We start from the raw sequence: 22,780 nt of genomic DNA, 5'->3' as shown, positions 1-22,780 counted from the left end.
TAGAAAGAGGATGAATGCTGAATGAAACGGCACACGTTTAGTAATACAGTTCTAGAAAATACGAGTTTTCCTAAGTTACAAATTTGAATCATAATCAGGGACATATGTTGCAAGAAGATATGACACATAATAATCAACCCTAAGATATATCAATGTGGACTAGAGACAGAATCCTCTGGACAGCCAGGAAAAAATAAGAAGTCTTTATATAAAGGGGAAAAAAAATTATGTTAGCTTCAGACACCTCCACAGCAGCATTTAATCAGAATAGAACGATGCCTACAAAGTCCTCTGACAACAAATGGGCTAAATTACTTTTATAACCAGCCAAACTGTTATTTGAGTATGAAGACAACTGATTATATGGCATGAAAAACCCCTCGCAAATCCAATAAACAGGAAGGTATAGAGAACCCAAAAAATAAAAATAAGAGGAATCTGAAATCAAGACTTTTAATACACATGTTTAAACTTGTGAAAGAAAAGAAAAAAGGGTGGCAGTCATAAAAACAAAATTACAAAACTAGGTCAGGTACTTTCCCCTCCCCTCAAAATAAGCAACGTGAAACTAAACTTTCAGGGGAGAAGCAGTAGGCAAGAGAACAAGAGACAATTGAAGATACAATGAAGATCAGCCAGAACCAACAAACTCAACCAGAACACACGGAGGGACACACAGATGGAACATGATGAGAGTTCAGGCAGATGAAGAGAATGGCAAGGGCAATATCTGGAGAAAGAAAGGCTAAGAATTTTACGGGGTGGAAACTGTGGCCTCCCTTTTGTAACAGCACACAGTACCGAGTAAGATGCATTTCTAAAAGACCACACCTAAATACAGCAGTAAAAATTACAGAGCATTGACTACAGAATATTAATACATGAAGGGTCAAGAGAAAAAAATGTTAGAAACCTCCCAGACACAATAACTTAGTTGTGAAGGAATGACAAGTATTTATGAAAGTTCTGAGAGAAAATAATCATATCTAGAATTCTACATACAGGTAAACCATTAATCGAGTGAGAGGGCAGTAAAGAGAATTCAGACACAATACCATCTACTCCCCGCCACGGACACTGAAAGCCTGCTGTGTACTTCCTCCTTTAGGGCAATGAAGAGGGGATCCAGGACAGAGGAGCCCCGGGTGAGGTGCGCACAGCATGCATGCTGCTGCTGGTTGTTATTTCAGTGATGAGGAGTGGCATTGTTGCATTCTGTAACTGAAGGTTCCAGAGAAAATCTGACTCAAGTCATGCTTGATTCAGCAGCTCAGAGAACCTCAAACCCAGTTTCTTTCCTTTCCTCTGCCTTTTTCAGTGCTGATACATGGCCCCAATGTGGCCTGAACTTCCTAGATTTATGCCACCTGGAAAGGGGCTCACTTTTATTTTAGGATTAAAAGTAAAGGGGACCCTGTGCCAAAGGCGTAAAAGATGAGAAAGGAAAGAAATACAACAGAAATGCAGAAGTTTTGCAAACATCTCTCAGGGACCATCGCTTTGGTGGCTATAATGCAGCAGGGCAATTCTTACCGTATCTAGGGCTGATGGCATGGTCTCTGGATATGCTCTTTGTGGTGAGGAAAAAAAACATAGGTGGCTGGGCTTTACAATAAGTCATCTGACATGATTTTTGAAAGTGCATAGTAGCTGAACTATGACAACTCTACAGGTGACACAGGTAAAATAAACTATAATGTTGTATACTTTTAACATTATTTTTCTGAAAGATCTGTATTCCATGCCACAAGAGTTTTATAACTGCATTTTCTCAAACATATGTCAGATTCACCACAGGCCATCTCTGCCAATGACCTTGACAAAAGCATCCTAAAAACATTCCCAAGGGACAGTCTGTCAACAGCAAAAATAAGTCTTGAAAGGTCTTTTTGTCTTGAAATTATAGAATCTCATGACAAAAGTTTAAATGGTTTTACTTCTATTTGTCATGTATACCAATTACTTATCTGTAAATCACTTACATAGAAGAATTAATACTTGGATTTTCTTGGGAGAAACATGAAATCTGTCAAGTGGAGATATTAATACCTGTTCTACCCAAATCATTTGGATTAGGAGAGCTTATTTGGAAATCAAAGTATAGGAAAGAAAAAGAAAGCAACAATGAACAAGAAAATCTATACATGTTATTAAGCAAAAATAATCACCGACTGTAAACAAAACCAAACTTCTGTGGATTAAAATAAAGTTGAACTACGTTAAAACGTCTAAAGGAAAAAGTATTGACTTTACGTTGTGTTAGAAACACCAAAAGCGTTTGTTACAAACATCAAGAGCCTTCCTAAAATAATAGGAACTGTACAGGGATGAACATGGGATAAAGAAAACTTAAACCAAGAGAAGTCAGAAAAGTTTGGAAAAGAAGAAGCTAAGAAAAATACAGAATTTAGGAAGCACAAAATAAGACGGTGGAGATAAGTCTAAAGTTATTGCTATAAAATTTAAGTGTAAATGTAAATCCTTTTTTGATTGGAAGTATAAAATCTGATTTTAGATATTCATAGCATTAACAGAAATCCACAGAGGCTTTGCTCACTCTTCCCTGTTGCAATGCTTGGCTGCCATCTGTGGCATTTCCACAGGGCACCTTCGCTGGGTTTGCACACACCCCCCGCCCCTCCCGCCCCCCCAGCAAACCCCTGTGTGCCTGGTGGGGGGCAGTTCCAACGTGCAGTCACTTGGAATTCTAACGGGACCTTCTAGTTTAAGGATCAGCATAGCATTCTGGTTCGTGGAAGAAAAATTTAGGAACGTGAGAAGAAAGAATGTCCATGTGGAAAAGCCAAAAACAGAGCCAGCCTTGTGAAACTTCCAGTGTTGTGGTTGGAGACAACACTGGCTTTCAGGGAGCTGTGAATTTCTGTCCCTGGCTTTGTGGCACGTCACTGCGGTCACACACCCCAAGTTGAAGGCAGTCTGATTTACCTCATACCATTTTAGGAGTTTGCTGTGAAATGGCATTAGTAATCACTGGCTTTGAAAATAAGGATATAACATGATGTGAGGGTTAACTTAAGGATGCCTCCTGTGGCCATTTAAATCTGCTCCACTCAAGGAGGGAATTCTGTTCTCCACATTTTTCAGATGAAAAACTGAAACACAGAGGTCAGGTATTTTGTCCAAGATCAGATAGCTATTCACTGAGAAGCAGAATTTGAATCTTGCTCTGAGCCTGACTTTTAATTGATTTTTGCCTTTCACTCAAGTGAAACTGGTGGTGGTTTGCACAGTTACGGCTGAATACAATCACAAAGTACATTTTTCATGGTTCCTATGAGGCATAATTCTGAACGCCAAACCAGCCATGAGGCTGGCTATGGCCAGCAAGAGCAGGCGTGGGGTGCTTACCACCGGGCCAGGCCGTAAGTAGATGGGTACGCCAGTTTGCTCCAGCTTTCTGGTACTGCATCGTGACTCAGCGCAGACTGCTGGGCTTCCATATCAGGACACAGCATCAGCTCCCCCTTTCAGGGAGAAAAAAAAGGCCACATCGTGAGTATCTTTTAATGTGACGAAGGCTGCTCTAGTCTCACTTTTAAACTTACCTTCAATGCAAGGTCTAACTGTTGAAGTGACACCCGGATTTCCCGAAGGAGAATATTCATCCTCTCACATTCTTGGAAGCAAACAAGGACATAGGGGCTTCTATTTGGATTTTTGTGCATTATCTCTGCCATGTTGAACTCCTCAGGAAGTTTCTCCAAAATGTCATCCAAGACATTCTTAACCTTAAATCATTAACCAACACAAAGATTTAGCTCCTTTCTATTTCATTTTTGGTCATGGTGACTATATAGCCTCTATTTTTTTTTTTTAAGTCTAACACTATATCATACAACTCCCACAGATGCTTGCTAATGAGTTTGAAAGATGCCTACTAACTCCCAGGAGGGGGTGCAGAGTGGCACCGCCAACTCCCTCAGCTCCCTCAATCGGTGCAGCCCCTCCCCTCCTTGATATCCCACAGTCTAGTCAGGGAGGTGCTACTGTTTGTTTGTAGTTTATTTACTGTTAGCATTTAGGGAACATAAGAACTCTCTCTCACTGACTACATTTCATTTGTTTGCAAAGACATGATCAGAGGGTGGAGAACCCCAATATTGGGGTAGTCCATTTTGCAGTCTGCCATTTTAGAAAAGTTGTTTGAAAAGTCACATGAACCAAAGATGCCCTTTACACTTGAGCTCATTCTGGTGGCTCTGCGATGCTGCCCTTGCAACTGACACATCCTAAAATTTGGGGGCAATTTGGATCAATATTTTCAAGATCAAGGAAGCCTCTGTCTTTTGTAGCTGTTGCCCTAAAGAAATGAAGGATTTGTTCACTGAAGACGTACATATGTACATAGTACTCCGATGTGGATGTTTATTCTAACGATGCAGTTTTACAGAGCTGGGAAAACCAACACATACCTAAGAAGGACAAAAGACTGTAAGACATTGCCTGTCTTCAGCCTCAGGCAGCTTTCCCTCTTTCATTTCTTTCTCAAATTATTGCCTGTGGCTCTGACGTGATGCGTGCAGATTGCTTTATTAGCACCCTGGCAGGTCATTTGTCAGATCCTGAAATCTTGAGCTTATTTACAGCAGCAGTACAGAGTATGAAACAGTGCTGTAGAGATCTTAGGTCAAAGAAAGGCTTTGGGACTCAGCTAAAATCAGGTTTCCTTCACTGGCCCTTTCTAGCTGTCTGGCCTTGGGAAGTCACCTAAGCTTATCTCCAAAGTAGAGATTCCGATACTACTCAGAGCTGTTGCAGATTAAATTGGCATATTTGTAAAGCACTTTCTTTAGTGTCTAGTATATAAACACCTAGTAGGTGGTGGTTGGTACAACCAGTCTGCTTGTAGGAGATGCTGAGGCATCTTTACCTCATTTGCTTTGCATTTTCTGGTTTAATGATCAGCTGCCTCCCTGGAGAGACTGAAGCCCCAGAACTAGACGAAGACCTCTCCACCTCTCTGCTTCTATTAACACTATAGATCTTCCCAAATGGATGGATTTTTAAATTCGTTCATCTTTTTAAAAATCTAAACTCGTATAGGGAAGATGTTAGTATATAGGGTAAAACGTGCTGTAACAAATTCTAAAGCTTCTAAATTACAAACAAGTGTCTCAATGAATGGCCTCATTTCAAGAAATAATTGAAAAAATTCAAGAAATAATGTGGCAAGTTCCTGGGACCTCACTATAATTAGACCTGATGTTTATTGTGTTTCCATACACTGAATCCTTGATTGATAATTCTGAGAGAAATAGAGGCTAATTTATTGAGGGAAAAATAAACTATTCAGGTTTTAAATTAATGAGGAGTAAGATTTTAATCCAAAGGTTAAAAAAAAAATTATTTGATGTCCATTTCTCATCCCCGTCATTCTACGGTCATAAGAACCTTCAAAAGAACGATAATGCCAGTCTCCCAAGAAAAGGTGAAAAAAGACACTGTAACAAAATGACAGAGCCAAAAACACACTGAATGAAAGGCAAGCCACACGTGTGGAGAAGAAATTTGCAATACATACACCTAACAAAGGACACACATCTGAAATAAAAGAATTCTTACAAATCAGTAAGAAAAAGACTGACAACTCAATTAGCAATTGGGCAAGCAAGTGGAACAGGTACTTCACATGAAAGTGTATCCAAACGGCCATAAGCGTATGAAAAAATGTTCAGTATTATTCCTTAACTGAGGAATGCAAAGTTAAAACCACAAAGAAATACCATGACTCCTAACAAGACCCCAAGAAGCAGGAGTAACTGGAACTCATGCACACTGCTGGTGGGAGTGTGTATAAGTGGTTGTACCACTTTGGAAAACTGGGAGCATCTAAAGCTGAACATTATACCCTTTGATCCAAAAATTCCACTTCTGGGCGTAAAGGAATGAGTATTATGAGCAGATAGCTTTGGGAGTTACCTTTGTATGCTGACAAAAGACTATACAAGAACGTTCACGGCTGTGATAGTCGTAATGAAGAGCCAGAAAGAACCCGAACACCCTTCCCCTATAGAAGGAGCAAGTTAAGCATTTTATATATATCAATAACTACATAGTAAAATACTAAACAAAACTGGACCGTTGGTCCATGCAGCGACATGGATGAATCTCACAAATCTCACAATGAAATGTGGAGTGAAAGGAGCCAGACGTAAATGAGTACATCCTGTAAGGCTGCATGTATTTGAAGTTTAAACACTGGGAAATCTGATCGATCTAGTCTGTGGTGACAGAGGTAAGGAGAGTGGGTACCTCTGGCCTGGGGAGGAGACGGTACTGGTCAGTAAGGGGCAGGAGTATCCTTCTGGAGTGCTGGAGATGTTCTGTATTTTGATCCAGGTGGTGGTTATGTGTACACAAAGGTAAACTTCAATAGCTGTGCACTTAGATTAGTGTACTTTACTGTATATACAGTGTAACTCAATAGAAAAGAAAGAATGACCCTCTACCTTGTCTTCTGTGGACCGTCCCAGCTCTTCACCGCCGAGTGCATTCCTGGGCTGCATCTCCAGCAAAGCTCTGAAGAGAGTGTTGGATGTGACTGTCAGGAATTCTGTTTCAGCATCTGGGTGGAGGCCATACAGTGCTGGGCTTTCTGGAGGAAGCATCTCTTCTATGTACTGGTGGTAGCCTGAATAATCCAGATTGGGTGGGGCAGCAAATCCTGGTGCCAGCATCAGTTCATCATCAACCTTGAGCCACAAAGGAAAAGTCAGTCATTCCAAATCTAAGTGGACATCAATCTTCACTTCCTAAACACCTTGAGAACACTCTGGTAAGATGGTCCCAGCACAATGCTGGATAGATAGCAAGCTCTCTAAAATATCTCTTGACCCTCTTGTAATCAATCACTTTGCTCTGTGTATGGTACCACACTGACCTCTAGGGAGGAGTCCAAGGAACACACACGAGTCCCATCCTTAAGAAGACCTGGTTTGCCATTTGCTTGGGGTTAACACGATACAAGCACACAAAGGGAAGGGACAGGTGCTGAGCCATCTAGTGTGTATTGGTCACCCTGTTGCCTGCTTGAAGTCATTGATTCTCCCAAATATCCCCATTTTGCAGAGAGAAATTGAGATTCAGAGTCACTTGCCTGGGCATATGTTTGATTTTAATCTTAATTCTGAACTCATTTTAGTATGACTTAATAGTGTTTCTGCAATACTACTTCAAACTATTTTATATATTATGCACATAGATTTTGTAAACATGCATAATTATATGTGCCTATCTTAAAAAATACATGGGAGTGTGTGTAACTAACATGTTATAGGGCAGTATACACTAAAAGTCAAATCAGTGCTACCTCCCCGTGACTGAGCTTCTTGGGGTGGAGTGTGTGTAGCTCATCTCAAGTTCTGTATACGCTGGGGCAACTGCTGGCCAGCACACCCTGGCGCTCAATCCACAGCTGCCTAATGAGTGAGCGGCCGGAGTTATCGGGCGTTAATCACACCCATACACTTCATTCAGGCTAGGGAGAAGGGTAGACATTCCGCCTGGAAGAATGTTCTCAACCAAGGCAATGCGAGCAGATTACCAGAACTTCTAAATGTTAGAATGTAGTACTTCAAAGTGTAACAAAACAATTTATGGGCCTCAGGCTCTGACCAGCTATAAACACGGTTGAGCGCTTTTTCTGGTTAACTCAGATTTTTTCCCCCCTGATTGTTCTTTAGTTCCCAGGGGACCATTACACTTGTGTTTAATTTTCCCAGCCTCTCTTGCTGTAAATTCTGTCTACATGCACTTAAATGTACAGGGAATGCTAGTTTTTAAAAACCATCACCTAGGGCTTCCCTGGTGACGCAGTGGTTGAGAATCCGCCTGCTGATGCAGGGGACACGGGTTCGTGCCCCGGTCCGGGAAGATCCCACATGCTGCGGAGCGGCTGGGCCCGTGAACCATGGCCGCTGAGCCTGCGCGTCCGGAGCCTGTGCTCCGCGCAACGGGAGAGGCCACAACAGTGAGAGGCCCGCGTACCACAAAAAATAAATAAATAAATAAATAAAAACCATCACCTAATATAGCTATTTTATGCCTAGAATTTTAAAATCATTTTCTGACAATGGGGTTTATCTTTAATTGTGTATATTCATGCTATCTGGTCCCCTCACTATCACCTGGAGACCAAATGACTATTCATTAATTCATTCAGTCATATGAACTGATCACCTCGTATACCCCAATAAGCCATGGACGTTTAAGAGATTCATATAACCTAGTTCTTAAGGAACTCACAGTCTCATGGAGACAAAATAAGCACGATTTTCTATGACATCTGTGAGTAGTGGTAGTTTGATCCTTTCTTCTCAAACCTGCAATCCCAGATTGCCTAGGGAGCCCATGTCCTTAGGGATGATGCTCAGTTGTTCTCCTGAATTCCAAAAGGCACTTGAAATGTTAAAGTCAGAATTTCTATTTTTATTTTGTATCGGGAGAATTTTCAAGTTATCCAGTCTTTCGTATTGCCAGAAACAGAGACCTGGACCCAGTAAACATGAGAAGTAGCAGTGCAGACTCTCTCGTGACCAGTATCCATCAGCTGGGCTTGTTTTATTCATTTATTCACATTTTCTATCATTTCACATTTATATATCAAAATAATCAAAATTAAAATTTTACCTGACTCAGCATGACCAATACAAAACTGTGAAGGAGATTTAACCTCACCATTACTGAATAGATAAATTAGCCAAAATTAAAATGTGGGCACAAAATATGAATACTAAAACCAAAAGTCAGACTAAACATCTCCAAGCCAAAATTTATTCGCTACAAACAATGACTTGGTTTTCCCTATTAGTGCTCACTAGTTAAAAGAAAATTTAAGAGCCACAGTTAATTGTTTTTCAATGCAGCCAAAGTTAAAGAGTTTCAAGCAAAGAAAGTAACCAAAAAGTGGAACCGCTTGGAACTTTCAAAATGCCAGGGGGGAATGGACATTTGTTTGAGTGCATATTCTGCAGAATGCTGGTGGGAGTGCAAATGGTCCATGCTTTCTGGAAAGACAATTAGGCAGTCTGTTTACAAATATGTGAAGAGTGCCTTCCCGGTGTTTGGCAGTGAGCAAAGGAAAACAGCAAAGTCAACAGGAAGGGCTAGGTTTATAGCCAGACAGATCTGGTTCAGTTCTCCCCCCCGCCCCCAATGGTTTGGTGGTCTTCAAAAAATGACAGTTTATCTGAGTTTCAATCTCATCGGTAAAATGGGGATCCTAATATCAACCTAAAGATTGTGGCCGGGAGAATTTAAGGACAATGTATGCAAATAGCTAGGCACATAGCAGCCTTTTACAAAGGTTAGTTTTAGTCTTTCCTGTGCCCTAGAAACAGACATGATTACCTCAAGTACACCCTAATTTTCTAGAAGGAAAAACAAAACCTGAGAATGTCCTACTGTAAGTTCCTACTATGACGTCAAACAAGTAAAGCCTGATAAGCAAGGCTTAGTTCAAACAGAGACTTCTGTTCTCTTACTTTAAGAAATCTGTGAAGGTGTCAGCATACTCAAGGAGCTCTGGGAATCCTGATTCTAAATCCAAGCCTTCTCCCATCCCACTGAGAGGCTTTTATGAGAAGCTGCTTCTTGCTGATGGGACCCTAACTCTGCACCATGGCCACCTGTCCTGCCTTTGGGGGAGGGCTGTTTGATAAGGTTATTGTTAGGTCTCAAAAAATCAGTCGTTCTAAATTAACATGTCTCCACAGAAGACACACAAATGACTAATAAGCACAGGAAAGGATGCTCAACATCATTAGTCTTCAGGGAAATGCAAAACAAAACTACAGATACCACTTCACACCCACCGTGAGGAGGTAGAGAGAATGGAACCCTCATATATTGCCGGTGGGAATATAAAATGATGCAGCCACTTTGGAAAACAGTTTGGTGGTTCCTCAAAACATTAAACACAGTTACCATATGATCCAATAATTTCATTTCCATGTATATACCCAAAAGAAGTGGAAATGTATATCCATGCAAACACATATATGAATATTTAAAGCAGCGTTATTCATAATAGTCCCAAAGTGGAAACAACCCAAATATCCATCAACTGATGAACAGATAAATAAAATAGTGTATCGATACAATGGAATATTATTTGGCCCTTAAAAGGAATGAAGTACTGATACATGCTGTAACACGGATGAACCTCGAAAACATGCTAAGTGAAAGAGATCAGACACAAAAGGCCTGATGTTGTGTGATTCCGTTTATATGAAATGTCCAGATTAGGCAAATCTATAGAGACAGAAAGTAGATTAGTGGTCGCATGGTGCTGGGGAGTGGGGCAGGTTGAGTAGGAGAGGATGGTGAGTGACTGCTACTGTGTACCCTAATTTCACAAATGAATAAACAGAGGCTCAGGTTCCGTGATGTATCTAAAATTGCACAGCAAACATAAGGGAGAACTGAATTTGAACCCGAGCTTTTTTGTCATTTTGTTTTACCTCAAAGCCCAACTTTTAAGCTGTTAATATATGACAGCTTTCAGGTGACCTGATACCTTATTTTCCAAAAGTAATTTTTACCGTATTACTTGTTTAGCATTGCCAAGTATACACCTTACATGAGAGAAGAATATTAATTATAATTCCCTAACTTTGGCCAGGAACCCTCTAAAGCACATTGCCCTTGGGGAACCCTCTCTAAATGCCCTGTCGTTTACCCAACAAGAAACTCATTCATCCTCCTTAACAGGACAAAGCCACTGAAAGCATTCCAAGGTTTGACCACGTGCCCATGTAACCAAAGACAGTAATTGCCAAATAAGTTAACCAATGTGAGAAGCGGCAAAAAGACATCCTGCAGATGCTGGAGTGTTAGCTTAAGTTCCTAGTAACGTAAACAGCGTGAGCACGAAACATTTGTATGAGAACAAAATAACTAGGATTTTGCAGTTTCTGCCACCAAACCAGTCAGCGCTTTAACTTCCTCTGGTGAGTTGACAAGGTAGTGTGCTTTCTGGTGAGGATGCAAGACTGCAAATGAGCATCTCCATCCCAAAAACCTCACCAGAGCAGCATGGAAGGGCAGGTACCTAAATTTCGAAAGGGCTAATGCACACACCTGAGATGCCCCTCTGGTTGCATCATCTATATTTATTTTACAGTTATGTGAATGGGAGTTCAGCCTTGTGCAGGTTAATGGACTGTCTCGGCTGCCAACAGTAATTCACTCCTCATCCTCAGGCCAGAACCAGAGAGGGAAGAGCAGTGTGAGTTTGGCGCTCTGCCCCTTTGACCTCCACCGTCATTCAGAGAAATCAGCCTCTGTAAAGGTAGCACACCCGACCCTATTTATCTTTCCCATCTCCATGGTAACGTACTCCCAGACCTCTTCTGAGGAGTGACTTCCAATTGTGCTAAATTGAAAGTGTCTGTCTGACCCCTGAAACCTTGCTCATTAGAACTAAGGAAAGACCAGGAAACTAACAGTCGAGACAAATAATGGTCACATGGCAGGAAAGTCTTTTTTTTTTTCTGCCTTGTCCCCAAATTGTTTAACATTATTAAAAGTAGCAAAAAATAATCTGTCCTCAATTTTCTATATGAGACTACAGTACACCATGTTTTCTAATACATGATTATATTACTTCTCAAAATGGACTTGAGGAAGGCATAATGCTTTTAGGAGATGAAGTGCTCAGGAAATTATAAACAGGAGGTTGCTCAAACTATTTTTTTAAAAAAATATATGGCACAGCTCTCAACACAGTTGGTGTCTTGCCCAAGTGGGAGTAGAGATGGCATGGTGGAGGGTGCCTTGCGTTTCCAAGAAATAATCAGGCAATGGCCATGAACCTGGAAACCTTTAGAGAGAGACATGAGAAAAGTATGCCACCACTTTCAGCTACTTCAGTATGGAAAACAAGGACAGTGCTTTTTCCAGAAAACCCAGCACCAGTCACAAACCATGTGGGTGTGTTGGTGTACACAGACATAGGGCTAGTAAGATGAGAAATAGGAAAAGGGTACCTGGCCTCTTTAAACCAGTATAAGGGGGCTCTGCCCCTTCCTACAGAAGGAAGAACTGCCCTCTCACATCACCGCAGTTTTCTTGAGCACATATTTAGTTAGGAGTTAGTGATCAAAATTTAGAATACTCCATGGCTTCTGTGCCAGAGAAAAAACTATAGATTTCACTTGTATCAGAGCCGCTGAATTGAAATCAATACATCTGGCTAGAGCCCCTGGCTGGGATAACTGGGAGACTTGGGGCAAATCACCATGACCAAGTTTCACTGTCTATGAAATGGGGTGACAGTGTCAGTTCTGTGTACCGCACGGGGTTATCTCAGAGATCCAGTGAGTCTGCATGGGACAGTGCTTCATGTGGGCACAGAAACCACCTGTGGTGGTGGCAGGGAGGTGTGTTGCTAAAACACAGATTCGGATTCTATGGGTCTGAGGAGCCCAAGATCCTACACTTCTAACAAACTTCCAAACTCCCTGGAAGGTGGGCCAGAATATACTCACAAAAGGCCAAGAATCCTCAATAACATTCAAGAATTATTTACATAGTGAAATCAGTTTAAAAAATTCTTAGAGAAAGCAAACTATCGCTTATATGCAGAATCTAAAAAAAAAAAAAAAAGTGATACAAATGAACTTATTTACAAAACAGAAACTGACTCACAGACTTACAGAACGGACTTATGGTTACGAGTTGGGGGGAAGGGTAGGCGGAAGGGATAGTTAGGGGATTGGCAAGCACACACTGCCATATTTAAAATGGATAACCAACGAGGACCTACTGTATAGCACAGGGAACTGCTCTCAATATGCTGTAACAACCTAAACGGGAAAAGAATTTTAAAAAGAATAGATAATGTGTATGTATAACTGAATCACAGTGCTGTACACCTGAAACGAACACACCGTTGTTAATCACCTCTACTCCAATATAAAATAAAAAGTTAAAAAAGAATCTTACTAGAACTTTCTCCTCTGTGAAATGACTTAAGAAATGTCTTACCAGAGAGGGATTCATGAATTCTTCTAAATACACCCGACAGAGCTTGCGATCCCAGTCATCAGTGATGTGGCCCCCGTACATGATCTCACCAAAGAGGTAATGGAGGTCTTCCCATGGGACCTGGCGGGAGAGGGGAGGGGAATCATGCAAACGTTCACTTCCGGGTTCGGGGCACCTGCCTCCGAACAGTCAGTCAGCAGCAAGTGCCTCTCTACAAGCCCCCACCTACAGGGGCATTTAAAAGAGGTTCAGGGGGCTTCCCTGGTGGCTTAGTGGTTGAGGGTCCGCCTGCCAATGTGGGGGACAAGGGTTCGTGCCCCGGTCCGGGAGGATCCAACATGCCGTGGGGCGGCTGAGCCCGTGGGCCATGGCCGCTGAGCCTGCGCGTACGGAGCCTGTGCTCCGCAACGGGAGAGGCCGCAGCGGTGAGAGGCCCGCGTACCACACACACACCAAAAAAAAAAAAAAAAAAAAGGTTCAGGAATTGTCTGAATTTCCAGGATTGAATTGGTTGAGAATTATTTTCAGTGTGTTTTAATACATTCAGTGAGCTTTTAATGAAGCTGAGCTTTCAATGAAGATTTTATAGCAAACCGGATTATTCCTAGAACATGTTATGCAGTTAAGATTTACACATTCAAAACCTCATCTAAAAACAAGAGGGTGTTGGTTCATAGGACCTTGGAGGGATGACATTTTTATGATCTGATTTATACCAGGTTCTATGATCTAAATCAGGGAAAAGAAAGAAAAACCTATACAATTTGAATTTGGGGTGTTACTTAGAATTACATCACCTTCCAAAAGTCCAGGCAAACCAAGCCGTTTGCCACAGATTGATTTGAGAGCTCGGTTTATGGCATGACTGGCCTCCATAACTGTTCAAGTGCTGTAACTAATGACTGTAGTATGTTTTATTCAAGGAATCACCATATCTCCTCTTTATTTGGCTTCACAGGGTTTGAAACCCCTCTTTGCTACCCTTTAGCTTCCTCTGGGTTTGCAAAACACGCCAGTTTGTGATGAAGCCTTTCTGGACAGAAACCTTTATACCCTTGGGGGCAGTATACTGCCTCCCAAGAGTTCAAGTAAAAAATTATAGCCTTCATTTGTTGCGTGATGTGACAGAACAAGTAAAACTATTCCAGTGTACTTGCTACAACTTTATTTGAATTTGAATAAATGAACCTCAAATATGTCTTTCTTTTAAGCCACTTTGATGTGAATGAAAAATTAAAGTGGCTACACTGTACCATGTTCTCTCAACCATGCACTACCTCCCATAGAACAGAAATGGATGGGAAACAGAGACCTCTTAACTTTAATTCGCTGATCACATTTAATTAATGCCTGCTATACATTATTATCTGATATTATAGCTCCCTCAAGATTTTAATCAGCTAGGGATCTATTCTTCTCAATAACTGGTTTTCTTCCTACAAATCTTGATCTTTGTTTTTTACAAATACTTTTTTTTTGGTAACTCTTCCCTTGGCACAGTGGTACAGCCTGAAAAAAATGTGAACTTGTTGTTACTCAGTAGAGGTCTTCTTGGGCATGTCCCCCAAACTGTACTCCACAGGGTGGGAGAAAGGTACAGCTACAGAAAAATAATTTTTCTTCCTAATCCCTCTAGGCTTTGTAAAACCAAAGTCAGATGTTACATTGCCCCGTCCCCAACCTTAAATGTGAACAACCAAATGGTGTTTTCAATTACAGTCTTCCAACCTTGACATTCAAGAATTTCCGTATGGTGAGACTTCCGAAATTCATATGGAAAAATATCGAAGTTCTTACAATAGTTAAACGTTGGCATTCCCTAAGACGTAATCTTTAGATCTCTCAGTTATACTCTGTAACCTTGATGATCTCATCTAATCTCATGACTTGAAATATCATCTATCATCTGCCTACTTCCAAGTTTATACATATACCTTCCTGAAAAGGGCATCTCGTACAACCAAACTATGTGGGCATGTCAACTGAATTCCCGGATCTAACTAACTTGCTTCGTGATATGATGTGTGGTGAATGACTTGGGTCAAGACATCTGAGACACAAGAGCGCGTATTTAAAACCTAAAGCTGTCTTGATGCTGGAACACCCGTGGGAGAAGCATCAGGACATGGCACGATTCAGTCGGCCAACTGGTGTTGCCAAGCCTCGGGATGTGAGAGCCGGAGAGAAACATGAGTCAACCCCTCTCTTGCTCCCCTTCGTTCCTACCTCAACTGTGTACAGGGTTTAGCTGAAATACGATAATATTCCTGGCCTCAGCCTCCTGGGACAGTAATGAAGGATTTGAATAAAAGTACTCAGTGGTCTATTTCATTTTCTACCCAGAACTCTCCAGAACTATTACAATAGTCAATTCTGCCTGCAACATTTTAAACAAAATGTGCTAAGATAACACAAAATAGTATTCATTAGAATGGTCCAAATATGCTCAAAGTGAATTTCATAAATTAAAAAAAATGCTAGATATGGAATAGTGATCATCACATACCATATGAAAGCCTTTTATCTTGGATACAACTTATTCAAAATGTGTTCCTTGGGAGAACACACCCAGGTTATGTACAAAGTGTACATATTCAGATCGTAGTCAAACCATCTTCAAAGCCTGAGAAAACTTTGATAACAAAGATAACAATAATTACCAAAAGAACAAAAAAGAACCATTTATACACAGAAACATGCTTAAATGGTTTCTTTTTGTTTGTTTTTTGCGGTATGCGGGCCTCTCACTGCTGTGGCCTCTCCTGTTGCAGAGCACAGGTTCCGGATGCGCAGGCTCCATGGCTCATGGGCCCAGCCGCTCCGCGGCATGTGGGATCCTCCTGGACCGGGGCACGAACCCGTGTCCCCTGCATCGGCAGGCAGACTCTCAACCACTGCGCCACCAGGGAAGCCCGCTTGAATGGTTTTAAAGGCCCTTTAATAGAAAGTGTGGCCTAAAGCACCATGCCTGGTTGGTTCTGACAAACATACCTCGATTTTAACAGATTTAACTTAATGGAAAAAGTTTTCCTTATGAGGACTAAGTCAGAAAATCCTTACATATGATTCATCCTTTTTGAAATCCAGTCACTGAGTTTATAAGAGTTTACACAAATGTTCTTGATGAAGCATTCCCGTTCCCATCTGTAGAACACATTTTAGCTACAAAATAAAATCATTCATCTACCTTTAACTTCGAATCAAGGGGAACATTACTGAAAAAGTCACAACAAGGTGGCATCCTTAATACATAATAATGACATATGCAGGAAATGCACCATTATTTATATATGTGACGTGCTGTAAATTGCTTCCATCATCAGAACTAATTGTAGTGATTATTAATGCAGTGTTATGAACTGTCAGAATTGCTGTATGTAATTACATTTGTGCAAATGCTTCATTACCTGCCTAATGAATGTGGCATACATGCACATGTAAACCACTGTTTTTGTTAACATAATGAAGGACATTTTTTTTTTTTTCCACTGAGCTGCTGATGTAGAACTGGCTTGACCCATCTTATAAAGTTCGAGCATCCACTGTTGTAAAACCTCACACTTGGCAGAGGATGCATATGTAGTGTCAGCTATTTCAATAATAGCTTCAAAAGAGAAATTATGGTCCACTTTGATAGTGCCCAAAGACTGACAGATTCAGTTCACTCCTCGGAAGAGGTTATCTGACCACTGGCACTTACGTTAGGGTTTGCCTCTAAGTAGTTGTACAGGACGTTGGCACAGATGGTGAGGTCTCCAGAACTGAACGGATAGCTGCGGCTCCAGCCCTGGGGGCCAAACCTCAGTCTCCCAGCAACACAGGCATGGAAGTAGCACAGAGAGAAGAGAATGCTTTTAAACTCCTGCTCCTTGGAGCACACTTCAAGTGTATCCTGGAGAAAAGAAAGAATGTTTGATCATCCATCCATATGGTTTCCAAGGGCAAGGGTCTGAGTTTTCCATCATCTTGCAGAGGACTTTGACGGAGACCTAGGACAGAGGTAACATGCAGTTTTAAGCTAGGAGAGCATAACAGAAGACTGTTTGGCATTTGCCAGTCTGTTGATGTAAGAGGAATGCTTTTATTTTGCTTCAATTATTCTTCCGTTTCACTAGAAAATGAGACAATTCATTTTGCCAGTGGTAATACTGCCTGACATCAATGTCCCCTGCAAAAATGTTCTTGTACAATCTGTTTGACAAAAGGCCATCCTCTTAATTTCATCACTGTAGCAGAATATAAGTTAATGCCAATTCTCCATTTCTCCTGGTTCCATAGTAATACCAATTATCTGGGCACACAGCCACTCATCAAAAAACAATCTCCCAGCCCCTCTTGAAGCCAGATGTGTCATGTGACCAAGTTTTTGCCAACGGAGTTTGAGGAGAAGTGACGTATGCAACTTTCACATCACTTGCTTAAAGGGCAATTGCTTGGTCTGGTTGTCGTTCTTTTCCCTTTCCTGTGAGCTACAAACGATGATGATTGGACGCCTTGGAAGCTGTGAGTTAGGTCTGATGGAGGCACCACAAGCTTGGGTGTGTGGCTGATCTCATGCACCAGAGCTGCCAATTACATGTGAGAGATTATCTTGTCTGAATCACTATAATTCTGTACTGTCCCTTGACTAATACCACCACCACAACCAATGGTTTTCTTCCAATGAACTGAAAGTAAAATTCACTGTTGGAATGACAGAACAGCATATGGAAGATTGGAAAACATATGCCCTGTAGAGTAGATCTGTAAGATTTTTTTTTTTTGCAAAGGCAGAGGGAAACCTGGTATGCTACACTGATATGGTTATGGCCCCAAAAGCCATAAAATTAAAAGGTGAGAAACAGCCATCTGTGTCTTAAGGGTAGTACTTTACCCATTCTCAAATCTGGCAGTCCTGTGAGGCAAACAAGGAAAAACTGAGGATGACTCCTTCCAGCTGACGGTGGGCAGCGAACGAAGGTGAGGCGAAAACAGCACCTTCCTGCCTTGTCCTTTAAAACGGTCAGACTACACCTGGTCTACATTTAAATGGATCTGACAATGTAGGCATCTATAATACAAAATATATTTAGCCCGTTTGGGGAGGGAGCTCAGATCTGGCCTCCCAGAGGCCTTTCAGTAAAAGTCTAAACCAAGCCTAGATTTGTTCTCCTGGTCCAGGAGCAGAAGAGCATTTTAGTTTCTTTCTCTATCGCTTTCATCAGAATCCAGGGTTACCACCAAATATAGTTCTAGAATTGGCCAGGCCACATACAGTGTTGACCCAACTAAATCATTAGGTTATTCTAAATGACTAGGCCACTTCTAGGAAATTTATGAGGCTTAAAAATATACAATCATTACAAATAACTTTTCCACAACTAAACATCAAGTAAAAGGCAAGCTTGTGAAAGAAGAAAAGAGAAACCATATAATTGGAATTAATGTTGAAGGATATAAAAATGCATTGCTTTTAAAAGGAAGAAATTTCTAGGAGACCAAATGGAAGTGACAAAATTTTATGATTTAACAAGTCACCTAACACCCTCCCTGAATTACATATGTCCATGGAAAACCCAAGTACTACAGTTAGTACATTATTTCCATCTATATACTTCATATAACTGACCTAATTTTAGCCTCACTGTTAAAAAACCCAAAATCATAAGTCAATGCTCATTTCATTATGCTCTGATAATATAAATGACACTAGAAGAAAATGTGAATCAGGCATTCCTAAGAAAAATATGAGTCTACCTAACATTCTACATTTCAGGTCACTTGTATTTTTACAAAGCAAGTGATCAAGTGTTTGTATCAGAAAATATACAAACAGCATTGTGAACAGAGAACAGGCATCCACACACAGATAACAGTGTCGCATGCACACAGATGCCAATTTTACATGCACAATTACCATTATTTGCTTCTGCTGCAAGTCTTACAGAAAAAGAAATTTACATTCTTGCTTCAAAAATCTGGTTATCTGGGGATGAAGGGAGCCCAAACATTTATGACATCTTCAAGAGGCAGCGCTGCTGAGCTGAAAGAGGGTTAGGTAGGCAGCATCCTACAGAAAGTTTCTTTACATCTTGGTCACTTACTGATCATATTTACATAAATATTCTAGAATGGTCAAGGTAATAAAGGATCAATATTCAATGCACTTTGTTCGCTATGAATACACATATCAAAATTTGAGGATAAATTCTGATTTGGGGAGAAGATTAAGAACACAGATTTAATTTGACTTGAAAATCGAAGCATGAAAAATGAAAATACCTAAACAGAACAGTTAACTTGTCTAGATCCCTTAGGTGCTTTTCTCATCTAAGAAGGGCAGCCAGGCAATAGGAGCAACTGGGACCCATTTACCTAACCCAAATGAGAACCAAGGTAGATGGCATTCATCACCCTCTGTCCACGTCACAGGCTTCAGCAAGATAGGGCCACGGCAGCAACACAGAACATCCAGGATGATACAAGGAGACTTGGGAAAGGAGGAAGTCTGTGATGGAGACCACTATCTGCCCGCCCTAAAGTGCCTTCCTGCTGACTTTTAGCTGGGCATACACTGCCCAAGATAGATTTACTTTTCCAGCCTCTCTTGCAGCTAGGTAATGCAGTGTGAATTAGTTTGACCAATAAATTGAAAGAAGTATTGTGTATTAACTTGCAGAATGAATCTTTACAAGAAAGCAAACAAGTTCGCTTTGTTATCTTCTTTGTTCCTTCTCTCATCCTACTTTCTGGAACACAGCTATGGGAGCTGCCATGCTCACTGCTACTTGGGACCATGGCAAGCCCATCCTAGAAATGGTGAAATGTAAGCAAACTGGGTTGATGACAACTTTGTGGTGACACAAAGCAGCTCTGGATGACCTAGCTCCTGAATTCTCATGTGGCAGAAATGCCTTTTTTAACCCTGTTTAAGCCACTGTTGTTTTGTACTTCCTTCAAAAATAGCCAGCCATAATTCTAACTGATAAAAGGGTTCTAGAAACCTACACACAGATAGCCAGGGAGCACAGGCTAGTAACCTTGAATTACATAATCTGAATAAAAACCCACATTTTTTTCTAACATAATAACAGTTCAGCATTCAAAAAAACCTCTTAAAATTTTTAGATTTTCTTCAGAATCTTTTTTTTAAACATCTTGATTGGTGTATAATTGCTTTACAATGGCGTGTTAGTTTCTGCTTTATAACAAAGTGAATCAGCTACACGTATACATATATCCCCATATCCCCTCCCTCTTGTGTCTCCCTCCCTCCCACCCTCCCTATCCCACCCCTCTAGGTGGTCACAAAGCTTTAAAATCTTAGGTTTTGGCTAAAATAGGTTTGATGGAAAGTTTATTTAGTGAATCACATTGATTAGCTTTGCTTTTGCTACTTATGAACAAATTTAATCTTAATATTTCAGAGGAGCCTTTCCAGTAGATAAGAAATACTCTCCCCTGAAGTTCTTAAGACTCTTTTCAATAAATGTAACCAATTATTGTAAGGGGTTTTCCAAGTAGCAGTAAAAAAAACCCTGATACTTTCATAAATAAACTAGAACATGCTGTTCTTATCTGGGGAAGGAATTCATGCATAGGCTTTGGGGGATCTGGTCATCCCTATGATTGTATGCAACAATTTTTTTTAGTGTGCATTTCCCTGGGGAGAGTATCCATAGTTTTATCAGATTATCAGAGAGGTACTTACCACAAAAAAGCTGAAGGACAACTGGGCTGAAGCCTATTTACTCATGAACTGCTCACTTTTCACAAATAAAGACAACTGTTCTGGGAAGTTGGATAAATCCTATTTAAATACGTCAAACTCCTCTTCTGTACTTACTCTGAGAGAGAGCTTGAGAATGTCACAAATGGCCAGGAATTATAAATTGAGGCATGATAAAATACATGCCTGTCTTAGTTCGCAAAAAAGGATACTTCAAACATGTAACAGACTCAACAGTTTTTGAGTGCTTTTTGTTTACACAGCCCATTGTGTAAACAGGCACAAACTACTCAATTATTGAATTGAGCAATTGATTGTATTCTTCAAAACTATATTCTTAGGTGGCCAATTATTTTAATGCCTTCATAATGTTGGTTTTCTCATCTTAGCCCAGAGGGACCTAGAGAAAAAGTTAAGCATGTGGGCATGTTTCATAGAGTATAATAACATTTTTGACAGGAGGCTGAATATTTATCACCAAATCATACGTGTTTCATCTTTCGGGCTTATTCTACTTCTCCTGATAAGAATGCTGTTTACCAAGGATTTCTAAGAAATTAGAGGAAGGAATGGGAGCTCAGAGAAATAGCAACAAAGGAAACTGACAGACTTGATTATGACACAGACAGATATGGTAATTTGAACAAGGAGACTAATGGTAATAGAACTATCATTAATTTATAAAGGTACTAATTTATTTGTTTTATTTTGGAAGGACATGAAAATATAAATATGAAGGCAGGATGGATATAATCTAAAAAGAAGGGCTTTAAATTTACTAATGTCAAAACCAGATCAAAATATTAAGTAGTGGGCTTCCCTGGTGGCGCAGTGGTTGAGAATCCGCCTGCCGATGCATGGGACACGGGTTCGTGCCCCGGTCCGGGAAGATCCCACATGCCGCAGAGCGGCTGGGCCCGTGAGCCATGGCCGCTGAGCCTGTGCGTCCAGAGCCTGGGCTCCACAATGGGAGAGGCCACAACAGTGAGAGGCCCACGTACCACAAAAAAACAAACAAACAAACAAAAAAATATATATATTAAGTAGTATACTAAAACGCCTGCCACGTCATCATTATTGTCATCAATCTTCTCAACGACGTCAATAAGAACAATGGCTTTTTCTCTTTCTATGGGTAGAGATACTAGTCTGCCATGTTTTTCTTCAATAAGCAAGCTCCTCAAAAAGGTACGTGGTTCATTCTCTTTGCACGTGTGGCTGTGGTTTTAGGTCTCACAGTCTTGTGAGAAGACCCTGACTTCAGTGTCAGACCAGGCTGCTTCTGCTTTCTTACCTGATCAAAGTTGTCGAGAGCAGCATGCAAATTGGCCAGCATTCCTGTGGGGGGCTCATTAGTAATCTTGATGGAATTTTCCAGGAGTCCTGGAGGGATGACATGTTCGTCTGGTGTAGGTGCAGACTCAGCACTCATGAAAACCCTGTAATCTCTGTGGCTTCCCTGGCTGAATCTTTCAAGGAGTTTCTCCAAGGTTCCGAGCCACTTGGCTACCAAATGGACATTCTGAAAAACAGCATGGTTTAGAATTCCTGTGAGACTGAAGTACATTACTTAAATTATAGGATTACAACATTTTCCTGTACATGAATGAGTTGAAAACTCAGAGAACCATGATTTAAAGTTTCCTTTACTAGCGCATTAGGGAAAAAAAAATAAACCAAGACAGAATTGAACACTGAACACATTAAGTGCTACAAATCACTACAGTTTGTCTTTGTAAAACAAAATCGCCTTCTAACACACTCACCTACTTCCAATACCTGCCAATCACTTCTGAGATGGAGTTCTTGATACTTTTCTATGTTATAGTTCAAACTCAATTACTAAGACTTATCTGGGTTAGTTTAATCAAGTATAAAAGCTAAAGGCTAAAAATGCACCTGATCCCCTACTTCATTGTTACTGATGGAAATCTCCTCTACTCAAACTCCTACTCATTAGTATATGAGACAAATGTAAAAATATTTTAACAGTGACTTTGGAGTCAGGGAACAGAAGAATCTCCAAGTGAGCCATCGTTGTACACTGGCACTCTTTGGAATCTA

General features: G+C 40.7%; 1 protein-coding gene across 1 annotated transcript in view; it reads right to left on the bottom strand.

Moving 5' to 3' along the window:
- DNAH11 (dynein axonemal heavy chain 11) overlaps positions 1-22,780 on the bottom strand; it is a 312,578-nt gene that overhangs the window by 3,495 nt on the left and 286,303 nt on the right. The window contains 6 exon segments of the mRNA XM_067042643.1: positions 3,370-3,485; positions 3,567-3,749; positions 6,471-6,713; positions 13,009-13,128; positions 16,709-16,900; positions 22,011-22,238. Of these exon segments, the coding sequence (XP_066898744.1) occupies positions 3,370-3,485; positions 3,567-3,749; positions 6,471-6,713; positions 13,009-13,128; positions 16,709-16,900; positions 22,011-22,238 (1,082 nt within the window).

Source organism: Kogia breviceps, chromosome 9 (assembly GCF_026419965.1).
Source record: "Kogia breviceps isolate mKogBre1 chromosome 9, mKogBre1 haplotype 1, whole genome shotgun sequence".
Classification (NCBI taxonomy): domain Eukaryota; kingdom Metazoa; phylum Chordata; class Mammalia; order Artiodactyla; family Physeteridae; genus Kogia; species Kogia breviceps.
This window is presented reverse-complemented; position numbering and strand designations above follow the sequence as displayed.